This window comes from Fistularia commersonii, chromosome 16 (genome assembly GCF_037954325.1).
Source record: "Fistularia commersonii isolate RoL2024-O1a breed Wild chromosome 16, RoL_Fcom_v1.0, whole genome shotgun sequence".
Classification (NCBI taxonomy): Eukaryota; Metazoa; Chordata; class Actinopteri; order Syngnathiformes; family Fistulariidae; genus Fistularia; species Fistularia commersonii.
Genome location: NC_141299.1, coordinates 3,558,660 through 3,584,391, shown reverse-complemented (window position 1 = coordinate 3,584,391; position 25,732 = coordinate 3,558,660). Strand labels below are relative to the sequence as shown.

The 25,732-nt window shown below is 37.3% G+C and overlaps 1 protein-coding gene across 1 annotated transcript in view; it reads right to left on the bottom strand.

Annotated features, from left to right (window-relative positions):
- The window catches only part of gabrg3 (gamma-aminobutyric acid type A receptor subunit gamma3), a 43,239-nt gene extending 17,769 nt beyond the window's left edge, over nucleotides 1-25,470 (bottom strand). The window contains exons 1-3 of the mRNA XM_086162188.1: nucleotides 25,418-25,470; nucleotides 25,081-25,226; nucleotides 7,258-7,325 (exon numbers count right to left, since the gene is read on the bottom strand). Of these exons, the coding sequence (XP_086018314.1) occupies nucleotides 7,258-7,325; nucleotides 25,081-25,226; nucleotides 25,418-25,470 (267 nt within the window). The remainder of the gene's footprint in view (nucleotides 1-7,257; nucleotides 7,326-25,080; nucleotides 25,227-25,417) is intronic.
- Nucleotides 25,471-25,732: the final 262 nt, after the last annotated feature.

Sequence of the window (25,732 nt, the reverse complement as noted above, 5' to 3'; positions counted from 1 at the left end):
ATTGGTTATGAGAATGTAAGATTGTATGTAAGACCCTGTGTTGTATGATGTAATAAATCTGATGCATTATTCTTTGTCACAAAAGCTGAACAAACAAACAAACAAAAATAAACACAGCTCCTGGAATAAGGATAAAACACATAGTCATGGTGCTACTTTGACGATTATTTGAGTAAAAATGTGATTAAAAGTGGACCTGCCATCTGGGAATTTCCGTCTTATTTTGGTGCAGTTAAAGCCAGAGAATGGGAAAGAAAGTCTTTTCAACAGTAATAAATCTGTTCATAGCAAACCGATTGTTTGAATCCACTTTCTTATTCACGGTAAAATTTTAGGGAAAATAAAAATACATAAATGAATAAATAAAAAGCGTTTTGAGCTACTATCTATCTTGGAAAACAAAGCTCAGAGATTAAAAAAAAAAAAGGATTTTTGATTCAAACAGGGCTTTCGGTGATGATGGAAAAAGATTAATAATATCTCGACTTGTTTATGTGCCTTGCAATGCTTGTCCATATCTTACAAATTGCTTGTTCAACAATGCCTTTTTTTTGTTTCAACATTTTCTGCATCTCGATGTTTTGACCTTTTTCAAGGTAGAACTCGTATACTAAGACATGTCAATATTTAGCGGTGTTGAGCTGTAACGACACATAGAAAGGAAGGTTTTTAACAAGACAGACATATTTTGATATGTCAGTCAAAAGTATGTGCACACAGTAAACAATTCACAGGTAGAAGCGATAGAGCCAAGGTAACATCTGCTGATTTAAAAGAAAAAGGTGTGAAAGGTCCAAGTTGTCAGTTGCTGCTTATTAAAAGCAAAACACCTTTACATTCTTCAACACAAATGAAAAATAAATAGTGTGGGTTTGAAAGCTTAGGTTTTTGAAAGGCTGTAATCGATTGTAACAGTAAAAGCGTACTTTTTTTCAAGCTGCTTGTCAGCCAAACAGTTTCTTTTTATTGTTTGCAGAGATTTTCACTTGTCTGTCCTTTGCAAAGCAGTAAGGTTTTATGTTTGAAAATAATGGTAGAGGAAAAGGTGAGACATTTAATTTCTTCATTTGTCATCTCCTCCTATCTGGAGGGCTGATAAACTAGGTCACTCAGAACAACCCTAATCTCATAATGGAATACTGGATATATCTATAGTCAATATATGTGGAAATACAGCCATCCCACTGTTTTTGAACATCTTCAGAAAGACTAATGTTGACTCTGATATATATGGAATAGTTTCGCATATCCAGTGTCTAAAATGACCATATTACAAGTTAAATATTTCGTTAAAATACAGCAAGCTACCCTATTTGATGTCACCTACACTCTGAGCCACATGAGTTCACTTAGTTTTCTACTTCAGTGAATGGAAAGTGAGCTTAGGTATATTCTGCTGACCTTCCTGCCCCTGATTCAAATAAAGCCTCAGTAATAAGTGAGATGCCTTGAATTTAAGGAAAATCCTCATGAGGCTTTAGCACTTGGAAGTGAATAGGATATGCTTGTAATAACCCTGCACTGTGTGCAGTGTGCAAACATATTAAGATTTCGTTAAAACAAGACTGCATACAATTATGATTTTAATTAGGAGAGAAATTAAAGACAAACACACAGAATATTTATCCTCTCTGGAGGTTTGGTAAGCAAAACATTGGTAGGAAAATACTATACAAACTCCATCCTGGAAAAGAAAATCCTCAACGCTGCATAGAATATGGGGGTGTAGAAGATGCATGTTTACATTAATGTAGATGGATGTAATGATGGGAAGAGAAGCTGTGAATGTAAAGTAAAAATTATATGATAAAAAAAAAAAAAACTTCAAGAAATGCATAGTCATCTGGTAAAATAGTCAATGTGGGCTGGAAAAATAGAAGGATGGACAGATTAAGGGATGGATGGGAACATGCTTCATTACCATGCAGGTACATTGCCAGGCATGACAGCAGATTATTGTTGTCATGTAAAACATAGAGGCTCAAAACACATAACTTGCTTTCTGTAATAATTTTATGAGACTGATCTAGCATCCATTCACCTAAGCTTTTCATATACATTTAAAAAGAATAAAATGAGATCACTGTACACTTGTTTGAGTTTTTTTTTTTTTGCCTATACTAATGGAAGAAATGGAAACACACGACAATTATATCAAAACAAGCTATAGCCGGAAATGTGTAAGAAATTCCCTTAAACTCCCCCTTTACCTGCTTTGGCTGTTCCCTCCTGGAGTAGCCACAGTGGAACAGCCTGTATTTAACCTTATCCTATGCATTATATTAGAAAAAAAAAAAAAAAAAAATCAATGCAGAAAATGATGATTGTTTGAACTTTTGAGAATGATACAGTATCTGATCACAGGATATAAACAAAGTCTCTGATGAGTATTTAAGTTAAATTGAACTACTTTCTATGTTGCTCATGACAAAGCATATATTTGTTAAGTCCAACATCCTAAGGGGGTGACAAACAACTTGTACTTGAAATGTTGCCCTAAATTGAATATGTTAATTCTGGAACATTAGAATGAAAAAAAATGAACTGCATGCAAGAAACTCTTTCTAATAAGACGAGTTAATGCAAATGAAACCATTGTTGTGTATCTTCCACAAAAAGAACTGAATTAAGTAGAATGTGCCTTCAATCGTTCCAACTTGAAGAAATTTCATTGAATGAAAAAATAGATTAGAAATACTTTATAATGTTCCAACTTTAATCGCTCAAAATTCAGATATCTGTTCCGAGCAGTACCTTTCAGTAAAATAGAACAATTTATATTCCAAATTCCTAAATTCCAAAAAATAATGAGGTGTTCCGTTACTGTTATAAATAAGTAGGACCTGCACTGCAAGAAGCAGTTTGCACTTTCACATAATACATAATTAAAGATATAGAGAGTATATCAAGAGTTTGAGTTCAAAAAAATCCCTTTTTTCTAACACTGGGATTTGTCAAAGATTCTCAGTTTAAATAAATTGCAAAAACCAAGAAGGAGAACTTCAAGTGTGTCGTTGCTGTGATGAGAAGACAAGCCTTCTCCTACAGCCCAAGTAGAAATAAAGGTTGTCAGTTAATGAAAAGAAATTAAATTCCACTTTTATGCAAATCCTGATGAGTGCTTTTAAACTTGTCACTGGATACACATTTCCTTGGTCACAAGCCTTTTTTTTTTTTCCTTCTAATTATCCTTTGAATACTTTGGACGAAAAATTAACAAGTGGCAAGTTCAGGTAACACTCAGACAAAGAAACAAACTCTTCTAGAAACTAAATGGTGGTAGCAACCTGGGGCATTCAATAAAAAAATGACGTAACATTTCAGTGTGTGAACAAAACTAAAAGTTTCCTGTCATCCCGGATTCAAATTGTACTCTTTCTTCACTCTGGTAACCACCATGCAAAAATTCTCCACTGGAGGTCACCTGCCCATTTTTCCAGTGGTGGCTTGTACAGGACTTGCTAGCTCCCCTTCGTAGAAGGAGAGGTGTCTGTTCCTTCACTTATCATATGAGTTGAAGGTTAAGAACCTTGACACAAGTTATCAAGAGGCTTTTTTTTAATCTGTAGCTTCAAGCTTCTTCAAGCTTGGGGTCCTGAGGATCAGTAGTAGGCTCTCCTAGTAGGTCCTCCTACTCCCCAATCCGTGGCAGGATGGTCAGTGAGTGAAACCTGTAGTCGATGTTCTTGTTCCGTGACTCAAAGCATTTCAGGAAGAATATTGCAGATTTCCTTGGTAACTCTGGTAACCAACCAAACAGGGGCGCGTCCAGATTCCCTTAATGCATATTAGGAAGAAGCAGTTAGCTGCCAAAGATGACCTAGCTTTGCTAGACCAGCCCTGCTGAGGCTGAGACAGGCCTGTGGAGTGCAAAGACTCGGACCTCAGAAAAATATTGAAGAACCGAGTTTCAGCCTCGAGGGTCATTATCAACTGCTAGGACCTGCTAAATGCTAGGACCTACCGAGCTTGGAGGTTTGAGCTACAGAAGGATGTGAGTCCAGCCTGATTAAGAATCCCAAATATGATTGAATTCGCACAGGCAACCTTTTTCAGAAGCAGCTTTGCAATGATCAGCCAATTTGGGTTTGCACTCATACAGGATCCTCTTTGCTGTCTGCAGTCTGAAAGCTGATACCTGACTGAAAATGTGAGTATGGCCTTAGCCTCCTACTGTAATGAGAAGATAGAACCGTTTGAACAGTTTGTTACGCACCTTAAACTGCTAGCGCAAGATTGTAATTTTGCAAACCGCGATGAAGCGATAAGAGATCGTGTTGTTTTCGGCATCCACTCGCCCAGAGTAAGAGAAAAACTACTCAGTGTCGGATCTGATTTGACATTAGACGAAGCAATAGACATAGCGCGTTCTCATGAGCTAGTGCAGAGCCAACTGAAGACGTTTGCAGGCGGAAACAGTGAGCAAGCCGTGCATACAGTCAACCGGCAACCGCAAAAAGCAGCGCCATGGAAACAGCGCACCTCACGACGTCAAGGCGGCGCAGTTAGCTACAAGTCGGACGGAGATAAAAAGTTCCACAACTCATGTGGATACTGCGGCAATCAAGCACACTCAGCACGAGATGTATGTCCAGCAAAAGGCAAACAATGCAAGTTGTGCAGCAAATGGAACCATTTTGCAAAAGTGTGTCGTTCAAAGCAGTGCACACAGTAGATGAAACACAGCCAGACAAAAGCTCAGAAGATGAGGACTTGTTCATTGATGCGGTGACACAGAAAGATGACATCGAACAAGTCTTTGCAGACATCCTTGTTGGTCCAAACAATAGCAAAGTCAAATTCAAGTTGGACACTGGTGCCTCAGCTAACGTAATTCCTACAAGCGCTTTCAGTAAGCTGGGAACACAGCTCACATTGCAAATGTCGTCTCGCCCTCTCTATGGATATGGAGGTGAACAGTTAGCTGTGAAAGGCAAAGTCGATGTCGAATGCCGGTACAAAGACACTAAACTGCCACTGAAAATTCATGTCGTTGACACAGCAGCACCACCGGTGCTGGGGCTCAAAGCATGTCTTGATTTCAAGCTCATTAAACTGATCCTATCTGTTTCAGATTCGCCAAGCATACCAGTCATGGATGAGTTTTCTGACGTTTTCACAGGAATAGGTCTTTTTCCTGGTGAGTGCACCATCCACGTAGACCCTAAAGCAATACCTGCGGTTCACCCACCAAGGCGTGTTCCCGTTGCTCTACGCGAACGCCTCAAAGATGAACTCATGAACATGGAAAGGCATGAAATCATCATCAAAGTCACAGAACCAACCGAATGGGTAAACTCAATGGTCGCTACTGAAAAGCCACGGACAGGTAAACTCAGGGTTTGCTTAGATCCAAGAGACCTCAACAAAGTAATCAAATGCCAGCTCCTGAAAAATAACCCTCCACAGTAATCCCCCATCCGCCAAACTTCATGCTTGGCACAATGCAAGTCAGACAAGTACCGTTCTCCTGGCAATCGCCAAACCCAGACTCGTCCATCAGATTGCAAGAAGGAGAGGTGCGATTCTTCACTCCAGGGAACGTGTCTCCACTGCTCTAGAGTTCAGTGGCGGCGTGCTTTACATTACTGCATCCGACGCTTTGCATTGCACTTGGTAATGTATGGCTTGGATGCAGCTGCTCGGCCATGAAAACCGATTCTATGAAGCTCTCTGCGCACTGTTCTTGAGCTAATCTGAAGGCCACATGACGTTTGGAGGTCTGTAGTGATTGACTCTGCAGAAAGTTGGTGACCTCTTCACACTATGCGCCTCAGCATTTGCTGACCCGCTTCATCGGTTTACGCGGACTACCACTTCGTGGCTGAGTTGCTGTCGTCCCCCAAACACCTCCATGTTCTTATAATACAGCGGACAGTTGACTGGAATTTTTAGGAGCAGGGAAATTTCTCGACTGGATTTGTTGCACATCCTATCGCAGTGGATTTCACTGCGCTCCTGAGAGCAAGCTATTCTTTCACTTAGGTTTGTAAAAACAGTCTGCATGCCTAGATGTTTGATTTTACGGCCATGGAAGTGATTGGAACATCAGATTCTGATTATTTGGATGGGTGAGCAAATACTTTTGGCCATATAGTGTACGTCAAAAACGTCCCTCATTAATAATATGTTGAGTTCAACATATCAAACCAGGAATCAGTCTATCTGACTGTTTGTCTGTCTATCCATCAGACACAAAGCTATAAAGCATTTTCCTTCAAAGGTGGTTATAAATTGACTTTAATTACTCAACCAAGAGCAGCCAGATTCAATGCTATGAATTATATAAATATCTAACAATGACAGTAAATGCTAATTTAACCAGCTAATGTTTATGGCCAAATAATCAAATTTCCCCAATGGGGAACAATAAAGTATAAAGCATTGTCATATAGTAACAAGTAGCTATCGCAATAAAATTTGAATTGATCGTGATGCATTGTGATTTATTTGTTAGAAAGAAATGAATAAGCTGTTTTGCGTAGCACAGGTATTTTTTAAGTTAAAGTTTCAATGTATCTGTGAACACTTTTTTAATCGATTGAAAGCGTGAGTCACTCTTACCGCCAGTGCTACTCTTCATGCAAAGAAATCAATTGAGGAATGCTCCCCGTGGAGATATTCTGGGTAAAAATACTATTTGGAGCTTCAAATGCAGGCATAAATGTAGAATGCTTTGAATCAATTGCTTTGCTGCTACATCATTAGCCGTTTCAGCCACTGAAACATGAAAGTCAATGTGACAAATTAGAAATGAAAGCTGACCTTCAGCAGCCATTCAACTTGTACCAGAAAGGGACGGTCTGCATTTCTGTGAAAAATATCCCCTACAGTGGTTTCCAGCTCTTATAAATGTCATTTAATGCAGATCATTTTGATGTCTCAAATTGTAAAACGAGCTGAGTCTTTGTGTCATATCACCATCAATTACACACTGCAATGCAGAATTAGAACTGGAAATAATTGCTGTGACAAATACAATTGTTCCCAATTCATATAAGATGATTTTGTCTAAAGAAGTGATATTTATATCCAAAATGTCATTTTTTTTTCCCTTATGAGAAGCAGGTGCGTCAACCACACACGTGTCCAAGTATATTTTCAATGTATCATGATGTCATAGTATAGTAAGCCAATTAATATAAAGATAATAATACAAAATATCATCCAGTTAAATACTTTTATCATGCAATTACTCTTTCTGTCTTATTTATCTCAAAGATGTTGAAGTTTTTTTTATCACTCATCTTGACTTACCATGTTTATTGATGATACTGGTCCAATGCTGTTAACAAATATGTCGACATCTATGACTGTTGGTTTCACTGTGGAGGAATAAAACAGGATAATGATTATTGATTAATGTTCAGAAAACATATATGCATCCAATAAAGCTCAGTTAATATCAAAAGATGTGCTTGATCATCAGCTTGAGCTGCTGTATTATTGTATGTTTCTCTTTAAAATCCACCAATTCATTACACACAAAATTTTACACACCATTATGCAAGAAGAATGTTCTATAGAAACAGTATGGAAATACCATGAATGTTTTTGATGGATTGTCAATAAACATTTCCATAATGATGCTATCTGTTATGCCATCATGGGACCCCAAAAACCTGGGAGGCCAAATGGAAGCAAAAAAATGGATAAAACTCTTCTTTTCACTTGATAAAACTGAAATAAAGCACCCTGAGGACCTCAAATCTTGCATACAGCCAATAATTTCAAATGTCAAAGAAAGGTTCAGTGGCAGAATAAATGGATTTAATTCTGAATATTTGAGTTCAGAGATTTGATTCTCACAAGTCGCACTTTTGTGAAAATATTGTGGTCCTTATGATTTATAATACTAATAACAAAGCTCGAGATTTCAATGTCTTGAACTGGATGAGCCCATCGAGGTCGTTCATCATTAACAGACACAAATTAGACTTTTGTGAATCAAAAATAATGCTTGAAGAGCGTTTTGTGTGGGGAGCGTTTATTTGTAATTGAAGACATTTCAGTTACGAAACAACAGCCTCAGTTGGATTAGTAACAAAATCAACAGTTTTATGTATTTTATTAAATAAATGCAGGCAACAATTAGCAGAGTTAGACAATATCAGAGCATTTTGTCAAGAATAAAAGGACCAAATTAATGAATTCAGGCCAAATTAACAAAGAGATATGAATGTATTGGATTTATTCCAGTAAACGTACAGACACGCGATCCTTTGCATTGTGTTGAGCTAAAAATTGTTTAAAGGGTTGCAGTGCGATTGAGAATAAAAGAAAAAGAGAGAAACTGTGAGAGAGACCAAGGTATAGGACAAATCCAATTGCCTGTGTTTCAGACAGGCAATTGGATTTCAAATTTTCCCTTTCATTTCTATTGTCTTTGTTATCCGCATTGTTCCCCTTTAGGAAATTCCCCTCGTTTCCCTCGATCCTGCGGCCATCTAGGATGCCATGCTGAGTGTAAATGTGTCACTTAGCCCGCCACGTGAACCTTTAAACCAGCCAAGTGACAGCTGTGTCACAGTGCCTGCCACAAGTGTTCATACATGCATGCCAAAGAGCTTCTCCCTCCTTCTACAGTTATTGTTTTTCTTTTCTTTTTTTTGTCTCGGACGGTTACATTTACAGCAGAATTGCTATTCTCTGTTCCCCACGTGCAGAACTACATATTGAAAGCTGACACCTGCTGTTAAAACTGCACAGTTCCCTTGTATAAGGTACTGACAACTAGAGTGGGCTGTTAAAGACGAACCGCCTTGTACCCTTTGTATGTCATGATCAGCAATTTCATGCCATGGACGATGGCTAAAAATGTGCCCACCAGTTATTATCCCTAACGGCTTATTATGAGTGGTTGTCAGGTGATAATGCAACAGCATATTATGGAGTTGAACACCGGGAGATATTTTGACCTGCAGTAAAAGAAAAAAAAAAGTACTAGATAATAACAAAACCCTTCATTTTCACTTCTCCCCCTCCTGATTTGACATATTCATACAGACTACAAGTTTAGCTGTAAGGAGGCGATGGTTAAAACCTTTTATTGTGCCACTTTTAAAAAGTAGAAATATGGGCTTACTGATAGAAACGGCTCTGCATTAACAGCAAAACTTTAAACAATATGCAATCATAGTTTTTGGTCTCAGCAATGTTGAGGTTTCAAGAAAGTGGATAATAACAGGTTCGAAACACAACAAAAAAGAAATGGGCAATTTAATCAGACCATTGTGATTACAAGCTTTTATAAATCATTTCAATAAAACTGACTTTCTTTTTTTTAATACATTTTTCAAGTGAATGTGCACAGATTTCTTTTTACTGTGTAGGTGTTTTATCTTCCTTTTGATATTTAGGTAAGTGCTGTATTTCTTTCATATAGAACTGGCAAACTGAAACTTCAGGGCAAACCTTAGTTCATTTTTTTATTTCCTGTGATAACTAACAATGCCAGCGGACAAAAACGCATCTCAATGGAAATGGCATAACCTAGAACCAATCAGGAAAGAAAGAAGGAAACTGCAGAGGGAAACACAATAGGATTGTCAAAATACAGCATGTGTTTAACAGTACAGCGAAAAAAAAAAATTCATTTCAGCCATGGCTTAAATGTGTCTTTTTTGTTTTGAAGCAAGTCAAAAATAGGGGTTATGCAGTCATGGCCAATAGTTTTGAGAATGACACTTTCACAAAGTCTCTTCATTCAGGGTATTTTAGGTGTTTGCCAGATGTTTCTATGGTTGTGTCATTCTCAAAACTTTTGACCATGACTGTACATTTAACTTAGTAGGAGTTAGCCGGTGTTTGTTCACAATTGCTCCGTTAATGCATTTGCTATTCCCTATTAGCTGTTGGCCAAACCACATTTAAAAACCTGCCCTACCTAATATAACATCAACCTAATTTTCATTCATTTTTTTTCCATAACGTCAGGAAACCTTTTCTGATTTGACAACATATCGTCAAAATACCGTCTTTACACACTGATTCTTTTTAAACATTTAGGTTCAAGTTTTGTATTTCTATTTAGCAATATCAACTTTAATATCAGAAAGTTAGTAGGTGAACTCTTCAGGCAAGCCCTTAGTTGTGCAATTGTGAGCTTGCTCTGCTGAGGAGATCATAAAGGGCACTTCTGTCATTCTTTCCACTTTTTCTTTCCTTTCCTTTCTGCAATCATGTCCCATCATCAATGAATGGTAGTAACCTCATATCTTGTCTCGAGTCCTTGAGCGTCTTATTTCCAAGGTTCTCAGGCGGGTATCTAATGCAGTGGTCCTGCCAGCCCATCATTAGTTAATTATTTCTTTAATGAGTATTGAAACCATTATTGTATTACGTCCTCAGAACCTTGTAGCTGTGAGCAGTGCTTCTATGATTAGTATGGGATTGTTTGTGTCTGTCCCTCATAGCACCTCTGTCTCTATCGCATCCGTCCTTCTTTCTCCCTTTCTACTGCAACCGGTCGAGACAGAAGGACGCCCACATAGAGCTGGGATCGTCCAAATTTTCCGCATTTTTCCCTCTTCAGTGTAGCAAAGTACTTGCTCATGAGGGGATGTTAGATTTCTGTAAGTTGTTTTAAAGAACTGCTTTAAATGTAAACTGTCGTGAAACAACCCTGTTGTGATTTGGCATTATATCAATAAAAATTCGCCTCAACTTCACTTAAATGACTCCCAATCATGTATACAGTTATAAAACTAAAACCAGGACATTTTCGATTTAAAGCTTACCATAAAGTTACAGATTAACATGTCAGCAAGATTTCAATCACATTTCATTATTTATGCAGTCAATTGGCAGCATATAGTATTTGTAATTTTCACATATAAAATCGCAGTTCTTCCTCCTATTTTTGTTCTAGTGCTTAGGTTTGACAGTATTATGTCTTCATTTTAACCAACAAATGATTCAGTCATGTTCATTCTTTGATCATTACATGAATTTCTCCCCTGGTTCAAAATACTGGGCTTGAATATTGCTTGTGCTGGTTTCTGAGATCAGGTATTAGCACTTCTATTGGCATTCAAGCTTCTGAGAAACATAATCGAAAATTAAAATGTCATGTTCTTAAATGAAAATGGGAGAAATACAAGTATGTTTTATGCTGAGCTGGGAGTGGTAGTATGTAAATTAGTGGGTGTAGTAATAAAAAACTTCTTGTTTTTTATTATTCTCAACTTTACTTTTTAAAAATCCACTTGACAAACATGATCAACCAAATACAGCTATGAAGGACTCCATTCAAAGAATTTATATCTATAAGGTGTAAATGGGAAATAATGATTTATCTAACTATTTTTTTATAAATTCCTTTATTTATTACCCGCATAACATTCTCAGCACAGTAATTTATGGGTTTGGCTACAGCCTATCCCAACTGAGATGAGAGGTGATGCACGCTGTCAGACTGAGCTTTTGACTTTTGACCTGAACTGGATACTTTTCTGGTATCCAGGTACCTTTCTCTCAAATTGTACATATTTTTAAAGGACATTATGAACAAGGTTCATTAATTCATTTACTATCTGACGCCTATCCCGATCGACACAGGGCGAGGGATGGGGTACTCACTAAACCACTAACAAGGCAATATTTTGAAAGATACAACCATTTATTCCCTTTTCATATAGGGGAAAATTAGGGTCTCCAATTACCCTGCTGCATGTTCTTTGAATGTAAGAGAACACGGAGAAAACACATGCAAACAAGGAGAAAAGATGCAAACCCCAAGCAGAAAGTGTAGAGGAGAGAGCCACTGTGCCGTATCCAGTTCAACTTGTCTCATTTTATTTTATTCCTACTGCAAAGTTCCCTCTAAAATGACAGGATACAGAAATGAAATCCCTAGACGAGGTTTATGCAGACGGATGCCACGTAAACAATCCATTACATAGCAGGCAAACATGACACTCACATATTTATTCGTGACAACTGGTCCCTCACAGCATTTAAAAGTATTCAGGTAAATTGTGAATGTGCATAACTAGCTCAGAATGGGTAAATGTAAGTATTAGCTAGCTTTATTAACCTATTTATTTATGTATTTAGAAATGTCTAAAAATGCAAAAGTTATACGAGCATTTGAGCAGTGATCGATTTATTATACATTGAATAAAAAAGTTTCATGTATCTTTGCAGCCTCCTAAAATAACAAACTACACAAATCATTTTAATCTAATAAAGATCAGCAACACCACCATTACTATTACTACTACTACTACTAATAATAATAATGGTATTATATTACATTGCCTTGAACTGTTTGAATTTCTGTGCACTGCTTACATTTGGCGGCAACAGTATGTTCGTTATTATTAAATACTACCTATTTGGCTTCACTGCAAACTGTAAGATAAGATTTTAATTGTGCAAGGAAACATGTTTCTTGACCGTATATATGACAATAAACCATTTTAATCTTGAATAACTAAAAGATACAATTCAGCTTCTTCTGTATTTTTTCCTCCTTCTTTGTGTCACATCTTAAAGCTGACTACTATGGAGAGGAGTTTGACTTAATAGGTAAATTAAGTTTTGCCTGCTGGATCATTTAATAAACAGTGTTTCCTTGCAATTGGGTTAAAAAAAATTACCCTCTACTGTTTTGGGTAAATACACATGCACACAGGTACAGGAATACACAGGTTGCAGGACAAAATGCAACTCTCACATAGCCAAAACAAAAGGAGTGAAGTTACCAATAGATAAGACAGAAGAAAATAAAAGGAAGCCATTTATTTTGTGATATTTGGTTATTCAGGTAGCACAACATCTGCAAGTTGGTCCCCTGCAATTTGCCCATCATGTATAATGATGATGCATCAGAAATATATTTTGATAACTATATAATTAATCCACTTTCAAATGATAATGACTAAAATTCCTTTTGGGATATCCTCAAAAAAAACTGATAATTGTCGAATTTCTTATTGAAAAATATGTATAACATGAAGGCTGAATATGCAACACATGAAGAAAACCATCTTCTGACTTTGGTGACGATTATAACACATCTAAAAAATGTCGAATAATAAAGTCAAAAAGAACACACCAAATTAGAAACTGTGGCTAAGTACTACAATTTTTATGCTTCAATTACTTATAAATTTTCCACATCTTGGCTTGATTAAGAAGCTGGTGGGGTGCTGATTGCACAACTTCTACTTGCTTAAGGTCAAGTATAACTATGTGAGTTAGTGAAGTTTAAAAAAAAAAAGAAAATATATATAGAGATCTTTTTTTTTATACTGACTATATATATATTATAGATATAGATATAGATTCATTATGGTATATTATTTTTCTTTTGGCATCCTGGAAGAGAGACTGACAGTCAATAGAGGGCAAGACTTATAGGAGAGCCAATTTCTGAAGAAAATCATATCAAATCAAATCTTTTTCCAAATGATAACATTTCCCAAACAATGAAAAAAGGGTGTAAAAGGGTTGTGATGTTTGACAGTGTTGCCAGTGATAAATCCAAAGGTGTGGGCTGGAGAAAAATGAAGGCAATAGTTAGCTTGGTAATTCATTTCTATCCCCCCGAGGACAAGTACCTCTCTTATCAAAGCTGCATAACGTTACTTTATCTTTATGCCGTGCTAATTCTGCTGCAGGCTATAATTCTGCGACTGCCTACAATGAGACCGAACAGCAGTTAGATTACAAACAGTCATTTAGTAAATGTGGTCAGCTCATTTGTTTGGAGATATCGATTAAAAAGAAAAAAAAGAGAAATGAATAGGCAAATTTGGGATATTCATTTATTTATTTATGAACTCTATCATTTACATATTTTGATTGGTGATATACTCATATACATTGATCTTGCCAGAATGCTTATTATGAAATTGTTTTGACTAAAGTTAAAAAAAAAACATATCAGTAAAATTCTTGTTGAAATCTTCTTCCTCGTCTCGTCAACTGGACTTGAATTTGAAGAATCGGCGAGAAGAATTCAGCATGACCTCCACAGACATATGTTACGTAATAAAATTAATTGAAAGAAAAGAACAGCGTCATTAATTCTGAGCTCTGTTTTTAGGGTGGGGAGGGGATAATGTTGTTGTCCATGGAGACATTTGGTTGTTGAATGTAAGCAACTACATTTATTTTTAGAAATATACATTGAATTAAGTTTAGATTGATGTTTGCTTGAGATCTGGTACCAAAAAGCTTAGGTTTTTTTTTGTTTTATTCTCAAGAAACAAGCATGTTTGGGGGAAAAAATATGAAAATAAAATTACATTGTTTGGGTTATATTAATTTGTCAGTCTTAGTCAAAGAAACTGGGTTAGCAAAAATGTTGAGGAGGATAAACATCCACAGATATATACATATATAATCCAAATAACACCTTTCTCCGGCAAGATTTTCAAACTTGGCCAGTGGTGTCATTTTCACAAAACAAATTATTGATTAAGCAGAAAACCCGAATTATCAAACAATGGAATTATCAGAAATTATAGCTGAGTATTTGGTTGTAAATTCCAAAAAACAAGATGATTATAAAAACAATTTGAACTAGTTCTTCGAGGATTAAGGTTTGATCGATTACGACAGTTAATAGTAGTATTCACAATTGTGTAGAAGTAAAGTGAAGTTGATCACACTTGTTTATAAAATGCTGCTATGAGAAAGATGAGGCCATCACTTTCTTTAAGGATACAGACTGAATTAGATTAGCAATTTGATTTTCATCAACATTAGCAGACCGGATAAAGACTCTTTTTTGCTCACATTACTTCAAATGTTGTCAAATATCACTAATAATTACCATGCATGGTTTCGGTTGCCATGGTTGATAAGCAACACATCCACCGGTGAGCAAGCCAAAGGTCAAAGTTCAAAGTTCAGTGTTTCTGTGTTCTCTGTTTCAGGCAATAATAAATTCTTGTCACGTACAAATTCACATAAGCTCTCTTCAAAAAGTAACGATACTATATAATCCTCATCTGAATTTGACTCAGAATTACACACAAAATGAGTGCGTATCTATTTAAAGTTGACCATAAATAGCCTTAAGTCCTATGCCATGGCAACATATTTTAGGTCTTCCTGTAGAATGCAAAGGCCGTCTCCTGTCAAATAGGCTATATAACCAGAGGACTATGCTCTGAGTTGGTTTTCCTGTATTTCCAGATCGGACTGAAATAGTACCCGAATCACTGTGGATGCTGTATTGATCTACAAAGAACCACATATATTTAAAGTCCTTCATTTGAAGCAGAATCCAATCAATCTTTGGAGCCTTGACTGTGAGGTGCTAGGTTTTGGGACTTTGGGCCTTTGTAAGTTCAGTAGAAATTTTTTCATCACCAATGGAATTTTTATAATTTTCAAGCAAAAAAAATGAATATCCAGTAGATTAATTATACGGTCTTTCGATTCCTATCAGGATATTTTTGTGGTTCTACCAGAATGTGATCCCTGGCTAAGAAGCATCTTATCCGTACCCAATGAATCGCTTCTGCCACATGCCGTCTTCTATTGGCTCCTCCACTCTGTATTAGAGTTCATTTTTGGCGATTTCAATTTGTGACGTCAAATCTTAAAATAAAACAATGAAAATGTCAAAAATTCTTGTGTCCGCTTAAGTGCAGTCGCTTTGTTTTTATAAATGACAAAAGGACTAAACAGAATCCTTGTTTGTGGGTTGTTGTTTGCAAGAGGCTGAAATGTTCGATGAATCATTTAGGTTCCACTAATCAAATGGATAAATTTCTTTGACCTCTAATACCTGGAATGGTATTCTGAGTGGGTTTGATTGTTGCAATAACCTTCCCTCTCCTGAACGGCTCATCAGTCATGGGAATAAGCCATTCTGATTTTTAATGGGCCCCATCAACACTTAGAAAGAGGTGTGCAGAGGTAGGTGTTTCACATTATTGAAGACTGGTCAGCACAGGAAGTGAGGAGATTAACAAATCCCTTTGAACTCCAAGTAGGGGGGAATGAAACTGAAAATCAAAATCACAATCTTAATGAGGATCTTTCGTAGTTGTCTTGAAAAGTATACATCTATGTTGGCTACGGCAACCGTTGCAATCCATGGTGCCATCTTTGCCCCCAAAATACCGCATACAAGTCATCCTTGGATTCTTATTATGAAAATAGCACAATAAATGTGGTTAATCTACCGCCAAAACAAGTATAGTTTGTTGCCGTTATGAAATTAGAGAGATACAAAAACAAAAATCTTATCTGTTATAACAATTTCTTATGAGGAGCACATTTAACACTGGCATGTGAATGTAAGCTTCGAAATAAAAAATGTTGGCTTATTTGAGTCGTTCCATCTATGCGTAAAAAAAATCAAGGAGCCGTCTTTGAGATGAAATTTCATAACTGAAGCTCACTAGGAAAAGACCATAAAAACAGGCAACTTTTGATCCAATCATGACTAAATTTTATCTTCTTCTAATACTTAGACATTTTCTGTATCGTGATCAAACAACTATGTCGAAATATAAAACTGGACTACAGCAGGTCAGAGTCTTTTTTTGTAAAATAATAGCTTACTCAATTATATTATCATCAGTCTAAACTTGTTTACTGCAATTTTTTTAATCGCTCACCCATCCAAATAATGGGGATCAGGTGTCCCAATCACTTCCATGGCGACAGGTTTGTAAAATCAAGCACCTAGGCGTGCAGATGTTTTTTTACAAACATTTGTGAAAGAACGGGTCGCTCAGTGGATTCCAGCATGGAACTGTGATAGGATGCAACCTGTGAAACAAATCCAGTCATGAAATTACCTCGATCCTAAATATTCCACAATCAACTGTCAGCTGTATTATAACAACATGGAAATGTTTGGGAACCACAGGCCACGTAAACTGACAGAGTGGGATCGCGGAGGCGCGCAGTGCGAAGAGGACACCGACTTTCTGCAGAGTCAGTCGCTTCTGACCTCCAGACGCCATGTGGCCTTCAGATTAGCTGAAGAAAAGTGTGCAGAGAGATTCACAGAATAGGTTTCCATGGTCAAGCAGCTGCAAGACACGCATCACCAAGTGCAATGCAAAGTGTCGGACGCAGCCACTGGACTCTAGAGCAGTGGAGACGCATTCTCTGGAGTGATGAATTGCACTTCTCCATCTGGAAATCTGATGGATGAGCGTGGGTTTGGCGCTTTCAGGACTTGTATAAGACAACTCCTCGCAGGTGGAAAAGTGTGTCAACGTGCTGGAACTGGGAGGCCAGGTTGCTCCGCCAGAACCCCGGGAGTTCGGCGAGAACAGGAGTCGGGGCGATGCGGGTGAAGTGTGGTCGCACGCTCGGTCCAGATCGGGGTCATCAGTGTGGTACAGCGATGAAAAATTTATTTTTCAAGCAACAAACAACAACTGACTTCCGTGAACCACAATGCCCCCGAATTAAACGTTGCCCTCGGCCTCCAGTCCCGCGGGGTGAGACGTCACGTCCCTTAGTGTCTGCCACAATATCTATTTTAAACCATTTGTATAATTTGTAAAACAAACGCAATGTAGAGTGCTTCCTTCTGTTTTTAAGAGAGATACATTTTTTTTTCTTTTTTTCTGATATGGATAGTTCAATACTTCAAACTTGTCATGTTAAGGATATGATTAATTGAGGTTAAGCGGACATCATTTATTCAGCAAACATTTGAGTACAATCTAATGCAGACTATTGTTATGGGTATTTTGTACAGAACTTACAGAAAAGGGAAATCTGTAATAACTTTCAGTTTATTCTTGAAATACAAAAGTTAATTTCATGTGTTCGGTTCCCCTTGACCTAATATAGTTTTACCTTCCTTTACTGACCTTGCACAGTAGTACAGTAATCTTGCCAGTAGAGGGCAGGACCCTAAAAGCTTTTAGACTACGAAACATTAGAAAACAGAAAAAGAAACTCTTAATAATGTTGAAAATTTGGATTTTGGTTCAATGAGTAGCTCAATGAAATAACCAGAGGTAACCTTCCCCCCCTTTTACAAGGCCTGCCAAAAATGTGGTGATTTATAAAGTAATAATGCACTGCTAATTCCAATGGAACTACTTTGACAGGAATGAAGTCTTTTTATCATGCAGTAAAATTTGAACTGTTTAGCGCTGAGCCTGGCTCAGGGTTATTCAACTGTGTAAACATGTAAAGACCAGAGGAGTGTCACCAGGGGAATAAACAGTCCAACACATCTCACTGTGCCTGCTTGTAAACATGGACTGCAGCAGGTATTAAAAGCTTTGCTGCTATGTTTAAGGTCTCTTAATTGCAACTTAAAATTCCCTTACTGCCCTTAGACTGCAAATAAAAACCCACTTACTATCCCATGTTAGGCTGAAATGGAGGCAAAAGGACGATTTATGGTTTACTGATGGTTCAGTTCTTACTGTGGAATGAAATAAACATAATCGTTGAGGATTACTGACACCTAACAACACAAAGATACTGGCTCTCTTTTTATATCTAAATGTTGCTATTTAATCAGCAAAATTGAGAAAATATCCCATTGCATAGAATTTCCAGAAATTTTCCAGAAATTAAAGCAAGTGTATACAAAGATAACTCACCTTATAGAATTTTTTTTTTCTCTTTTTGAAAGGTGCTGTTTATAATTTTCGAAGAATGCTTTTTTTCTTTTTTTACTTTTTATGATGCTTGGAATGCTTGGTATTGGTTATTACCAGAGACATTTATAAGTATAATATTAACTAATCAACACATTAATTTCCAAGAGCAAGAATGCAAGCTTCAAAATGTCTTTTTTTTCCAAATAATCTTGTCAACAATAAGAGAATTTAGATATGCAAAACATTCAGTTCATAAATATTCGACAGGTGCAAACTATGAATGCCATCGAGCGTTTTATACCAATAGTTAAAATTCATCCCTGTCACAAGCTGTGATTGATGGATAGCCATTCTGTACCTTATACACACACACACACACACACACACACACACACACACACACACACACACACACACACACACACACACACACACACACACACACACACACACACACACACACACACACACACACACACACACACACACACACAATTCTAAATTTATTGAAGATTATGGTGAAATAGATATTTATGTGATTTGCTGTGCTTTTTTTGGATTATATGATTCCTGCACATGAGACATTTAAACAGATTCAAGAGAAAATAGTCAACGATTACAATATATACTGTTTATATAAATATATATGAACATCTATATGCATGTGTGCAAGTGTGTGTGTGTCTGTTTTTGTATGTGTGCAAGTATATGGGTGTGTTTATAATGACTGAAAATAGCTGATTAATTGCGGGATAATATTTGAGTTCAGAGGATTTATTGTTTATGTTTAACAAGGTAATCTACTGCTCGCCAAGCAGTTCAAATATTGCTTTATTGGATTTACTATTTAATATAGAATTTTTGACTGGGTAATAGAGTTTTTATACTTGGGACTACAGAGGCTGAATAGATATCAGCCAGCTCAATTCGGTGTAACTAAAACTCTTCTGTTTTAGGACAACTAAAGGACAACTTCTTGTTGTACACTTTAATGTAATGGGATAAAATACACACACACACACACACACACACACACACACACACACACACACACACACACACACACACACACACACACACACACACACACACACACACACACACACACACACACACACACACACACACACACACACACACACACACACACACACATATACACTGCTCAAAAAATAAAGGGAACACTTAAAAACACATCCTAGATCTAAATGAATGAAATATTCTTATTTTATATTCTACTATATTATTATATATATATATATATTATTATACTATATTACTATATTAAATATTCTACTTTGCTCTTTACACAGTTGAATGTGCTGACAACAAAATCACACAAAAATGATCAATGGAAATCAATTGTATCAACCCATGGAGGTCTGATTAAGAATCACACTCAAAATTAAAGTGTAAAAACAAACTCCAGGCTGATCCAACTTTGATGTAATGTCCTTAAAACAAGTCAAAATGAATCTGTGTTGCTTCCTGAGTGGACATTATGATTTCACAGAAGTGTGATTGACTTGGAGTTACATTGTGTTGTTCAAGTGTTCCCTTTATTTTTTTGAGCAGTATATATATATGTACATACATGTGTAAAATTCTGACTATAGTCATTTTTTGAGGACCAATGACTGATTTTACTCTGATTTGAGTGTAAATGAATCCTTAGAAACAGTGGGAAGGGTAGCCAGCTATCTTATCGGTCATTCCAGATTTCCAGTGGTGCCTAGAATAGCAGGATGCCAAATACTGCTCAGTATGCTGTTGGTTAATAGTATAAACAATTGTAGTTATGGAATTTGCAAGTTAGAACAAAAGGAAATCAAAGACATGCTGCATATCATTTGCTGTCAGATGTCAAGCATACATGTTTTTTTTGTATTTTGGCCACACAACCATTTATCTTTATTCATTAGCAGCTTCTGCTTTGGGCAATTGCTTTTTCTCAGTAGGTACGTGATATTCCTTGTGTGAAAGACCTCCCGGCCAAACTGAGGGTATTTTAGCGAATGGCAGTTCAGTAGCTCTATCTACATTATAAAATAAAACTTACTCTCTACATTCATTCTCTGAATTTAACCCATTATGGATGAACTATGAGCAGTTGGGGGTTCAACGTCTTGCTCAACAACACCTCGAAACACTCTGAGGAGCCAGGAATCAAACCAGGAATGTTCGGTTCCAAAGACGATTGCAGTATCTCCCCTGCCACGTCGCCCCAATCAATCTAATCTTATTAGTTAGGGGAAAGGGGGATCTAGAAAAGTAAATCTCTTTTAAATGTGAGATGTGTATTTATTCATTCATCCATTCATTATGTATTCTGCTTAGCCTGCAGTCAGGATCACCCTGGATTGCTTGCCAGTCGATCACAGAGCCACCGTGTAGCAACATACCCTTAACTCTCTCATTCACATAATTTAGGGGCTGCGATTAACCTGCACAATGATTTAGGAATGTGGGAGAGAATCTTTAGGAAACCCGCGCAAAAAGGCGGAAAACACACAAGTTCCACATGGAAAGGCTCCCTCTTGGAATTTAACAAATGTTCTTCTTGCTATGAGATAGAGGCGCTAAATCACTGAGCTACGGTGCTGACCTGACTGGTATGTCTATAGAATTTAAAATTCAATAGTAGTAGTCTTATTTCATGTGCAATGCCAACATATCTTTATATTTAAGCCATACAATCTCCTGTTGTTGTTAAAGCAACAACTTTGCAAGCTTTACATTGCACATTTTGTAACGCTCCAAAGGATGAGGTCAAATGGAATACAGTTTACTGTCTGCTATCAAATGACAGCAACACAACAAAATAGTTGTAACTTATTCATACACAGTCTGCCAGCTGAAAAACCTAAAAAAAAAGTCAGTTGTGGTAATCATATTTATTTCTACCATTTTGAAATGATCCACACAAGCTATTTTTCCTATCTTAAATGATAAACACACAATTTGAATGCGTTTTTTTTTTTCTTTTTTCTGAGCATTTGAGAGGGGAAAGAGAAAAAGAAGGAATTAATATGATATACAGTATAAGGGATGGGACTATAGTCACTCCAGTGTCTTGATGAAAAGGTCACAGAGTTGATTACTTCAATACTTGGCTGCTAAATCCACGACCTGACAACTCATATCACCTACCTATTTATGATACCTGCTTCAGCGAAAAATATATTCAATGCTGCAATAATTTACAATGAGCGGCTTTTGAGGGATGTGATTTCTTCATCTTAAAATGAAACACCGTATGCAAGTCATTTTCCATCCTGCGGTTTCTATTATTTGGTTTTTAAGGACTTAAAAGAATGTTTGATTGTAGAATTGTTCATTAAATGTAAAATCATTGAGACTCATTTTGATAACTGCGATTAGAAGTAGAAACCTAAAAGTTATGAGATTCTCTCTAGTTATTGACCTCAAATGCACCATAAAATAAAAATTTGAAAATTCATTTGCTGATTTGTTTCTTTAAACAAGTACCACCTCCCCTGACATGTTAAGTATTTGAAGAAACATTACCATTTTTCTCTATTTTCCAAATCTTGACCTTCCAGACATTTTTATTTAAGATAAATATGGAAATATTGGAGACACATTACAAACTATCTACATCCTTATGGTCTGTAGAGATTCTCAATGCAGAGTGCTTGCATGAAACCTGTTTCTTCATTAACTTCTCCAGTTACTATAATGATGAACTGTAAGAAGTACTGCAAGTACTTTCGGCAGCCGAAAAGTGCAAAATAAATTTGAATTTTGTGAGACAAATAGAACAGGTTTATTCAAAAGCCTTATTCGAGTAAAAATGAATTACCTTTAAATTGTGTGTAAGGGTTTGCCTCGTGGGAAGCGTTACAAGAGCCGAAACGCTCTTCAGGTTATCAATGTGAAAACACGTGAAAGACATCATCAGTTTAAATTGAACATTCGTGTTTTATTCATGGGCTTCTCGGCTGCCGTCCCCTGAGGCATCGGCCACCAGGAAGGTGATCAAAGTGTATAATAACTGGATGCCGCAACAAATTTCCGACAATCAGTGAGGACTCAAAAGCGAGAGCTGCGATCTCACTGGTTGTCGGGTCACTGTTCGCTTAATCCTTATGCTTCTTGTACGTGTCCTGATGGGTCCCTACGCATCAGGATATGTACCGGAGACTGGAATCTGGAGACCATAGACCAAAGACTCACCATAGTGAGTGGTTTAGTCCTTCTGTATCCTTATTTCAGTGACCTGACACTAAGACCAGAGGCCGGAGCGCGAACCCCTGTCAGGTTTCGTCCTTCCATAGCCGGCCTGTTCCCTACTCATCCATAGACCACGGGCCTGAGACTGGAGTGCGATCCCCTATCGGGGTTGGTCCCTATGCATCCACAGACCTGGAGACCACTGATCAGAGACCGGAGTGCAAATCCCTGTTTGGTTTAGTCCCTAAGTATCTTCGTTCTGCCCTATGTATCCAGAGAACACAACCAGAAGACCGGAGTGCGAACCGCCATCAGGTTTAGTCCCTACGCATCGGGAGACCGCCAACTGGAGTCCAGAGACCAAAGCTGGAGACAAGAAGCTAGTGACCGGAGACCGGAGTGCCAACCCCATCGAGTCAGTAGCACGCACGACACAACCACATGCTTCAACAAGACCACAGACCTGGAGATCGTTGACAGGACACCAAGTGCCGACCGCCGTTAGGGTCGTTTTGCTGTGCTGTCAAGCTACATCGAGCACCGGACTCCTGCACTGAAGCGATCCCTTGAGGTGGAGATCCCACTTCTGACTGTCAACTGGGAGTTTCAAACCATCACTCTCATCTGACCTTAGGTATCACACAGATCTGAAATTTTTGAGCTCTCTGAATCACAGAGGTCTCTTCTTCTTTGACAGGAGGAAGATTACAAAACCAGGTATGTATTCATCTAAGACAGACCCGGGCATTTTACAGGCCGCGGGCCACATCCGGCCCATTTTGCTTACTTATCCGTCTACCAAACTATTTTCTTTGAATATTTTGATAAGTATCTTCAATCAATATTGAATTTAGAAACTCCTTATTTTTTCATTTTGTTTAATTTTGTATGGATGATTACATACAAAATAATGTCGGTACATTTATATGATCATTAATGATTTTAATGTTGACATGAAATGCTGAGATTTTTTTTAATTTTTCAATTAAATTTTTCATTTTGTTAAATTTACATGCTACCTAGTTGGCCCTTGCATGAAAACTAAAAAAAAAAAAGTGGCCCGCCAGCCAAAATTGCCCACCCCTAATCTAAGATGCTTTTTCTCTTGGCAAAAAAAATTATGGAAAATTTTTCAAGCTTGTCTCTTTGATTACCACAGCTCATATACAAAATGCAAGAATAAGACATGTTACAATGTATATAGTTCTTTTGAAAGTGATTCATTTTCCATGTTGAACTGTACCGGCAAAGTGCTATTCTACTCCTCATCTAAACAATTCTCATTTTATCTTTTTGAAAGGGCCGACCCAGGTGTGCGGTTAGAACCCCAGCCAGATCACCACTGACAAAAACTATGACCAGCAGCCCTGCCAGCGATTAAACCTCTTTTACCGAGCTGTAACAGTCTGAACACTGGGAGCAACAAAAGCCGGCGGAAAGAGTACAAATTGTTTTTTGTTTTTGTTTTTTTCTCTTAGGAAATGAATAGCATCACATATTGGCTCCACTAACTACCCGACCGACAAGCGTGTCATGCACGTCATGAGAAAAACACAAGAGGTGATGAATAATGGAACTCTCTTTATGCAATTATCCAAATATAATTTACATTCAAGAGAACATGATGATATTGGATCTTGATATACGTTAGTATAGGTGACTACGACAATATCAAATGACAAAAAAAAAAAGATCATTTATGTTTAATTTTCTCACTCGCTGTGGGATTGCTCAAGTCCAGCTTTAGAAATGTGCCTAATTTAGAGTTATCAACCAAATTACACAAAATCGTTTAGATATACAGCGACGGTTCATCGAGAAACTCATTCCTTTTCATTTCACAAGTCAAAAGGCTGGAGTTGAGATTGCTTTTCTCAGCCTGTGTTTCTAATTTCAGTTTATTTCAGATTAAACGTGTGTATGACTGATACAAATGGATTCGAATATTTGTAATGTCACGGTTCACTCACCTTTGAAAATCATTTTTCACTTCACATTCATAATTCCTCACCCCAAGGCCAGAACATACAATAACATGAATAAAAAAATACATTCCTGATTGACTTAAGACCCATCATTTATGCTTACGATCTTCATATCACCTCAGTGTTACTACAGCTTTGTATTTATCACCAAAGTGATATTAATTTAAAGCTCGAATCGATGCTATTTATATTTATACCACATTTATTCACATTGTATTATATTTCAGAGAAGCGAATGTCACGCTTGCTCAATACATCAGCAATATATCCCACACAGATTTCATCTCATTTTGCAGGTATTTCAACCTTTAACCCGTCTAGTTTTATATAAAACACTTAATTTTAACACTCACCTCCGATATCCGGCCGCAGCTTCTTATCATATTCTCTGAGCAGGTTGTTGAGTATTTCCGTGGCGTCGGTTTCATGAGATTTGGGCGTCAGCATCTGGTTGACAGTGACATCTTCGTAGTCCTCTTCGTGTTCGATCGATATAGTGCTGAAAAGAAGAAGTATTTAAAGGTGCTGCACAATCGAAATTCTCTTTCAGACTCACTTCAGACAGTTGCGTTTAGTTTTTTTTTTTTTCTTTTGCGCAAAGATTTCAACATTGAGCCAAAGGCAGGATAAGTTTTATGTGACATGGATTTTTCTCCACTTTTTTTTTTTTTTAAGAGATGCATAACTTACCGCGTGTTGAAAACAGTCAGAAGGAGAATGTAAGCTATTAATCTGGTAAACATATTTTGGGGGGAGACAGTAACATCTATGGAGATGTTGCCGGAGGACGGCGAGTATCTTGCGTCTGGATGCGGTTGGTCACAGCTGCTCCCCGGTAACGGCGAGGGGACAGCGCCTCGTACTTTGTAATCCTAAAGAAATTACGCGCATTGTTGACACGGGACGTGCGCAGGAACTCCGATCTAACGCCTGGCTCCGATTTTTCTAAATTTTTTCCTTCTTTCCTCCTGATTTTTTTTTTCTCTTTTCGTCGCCGACACTGCT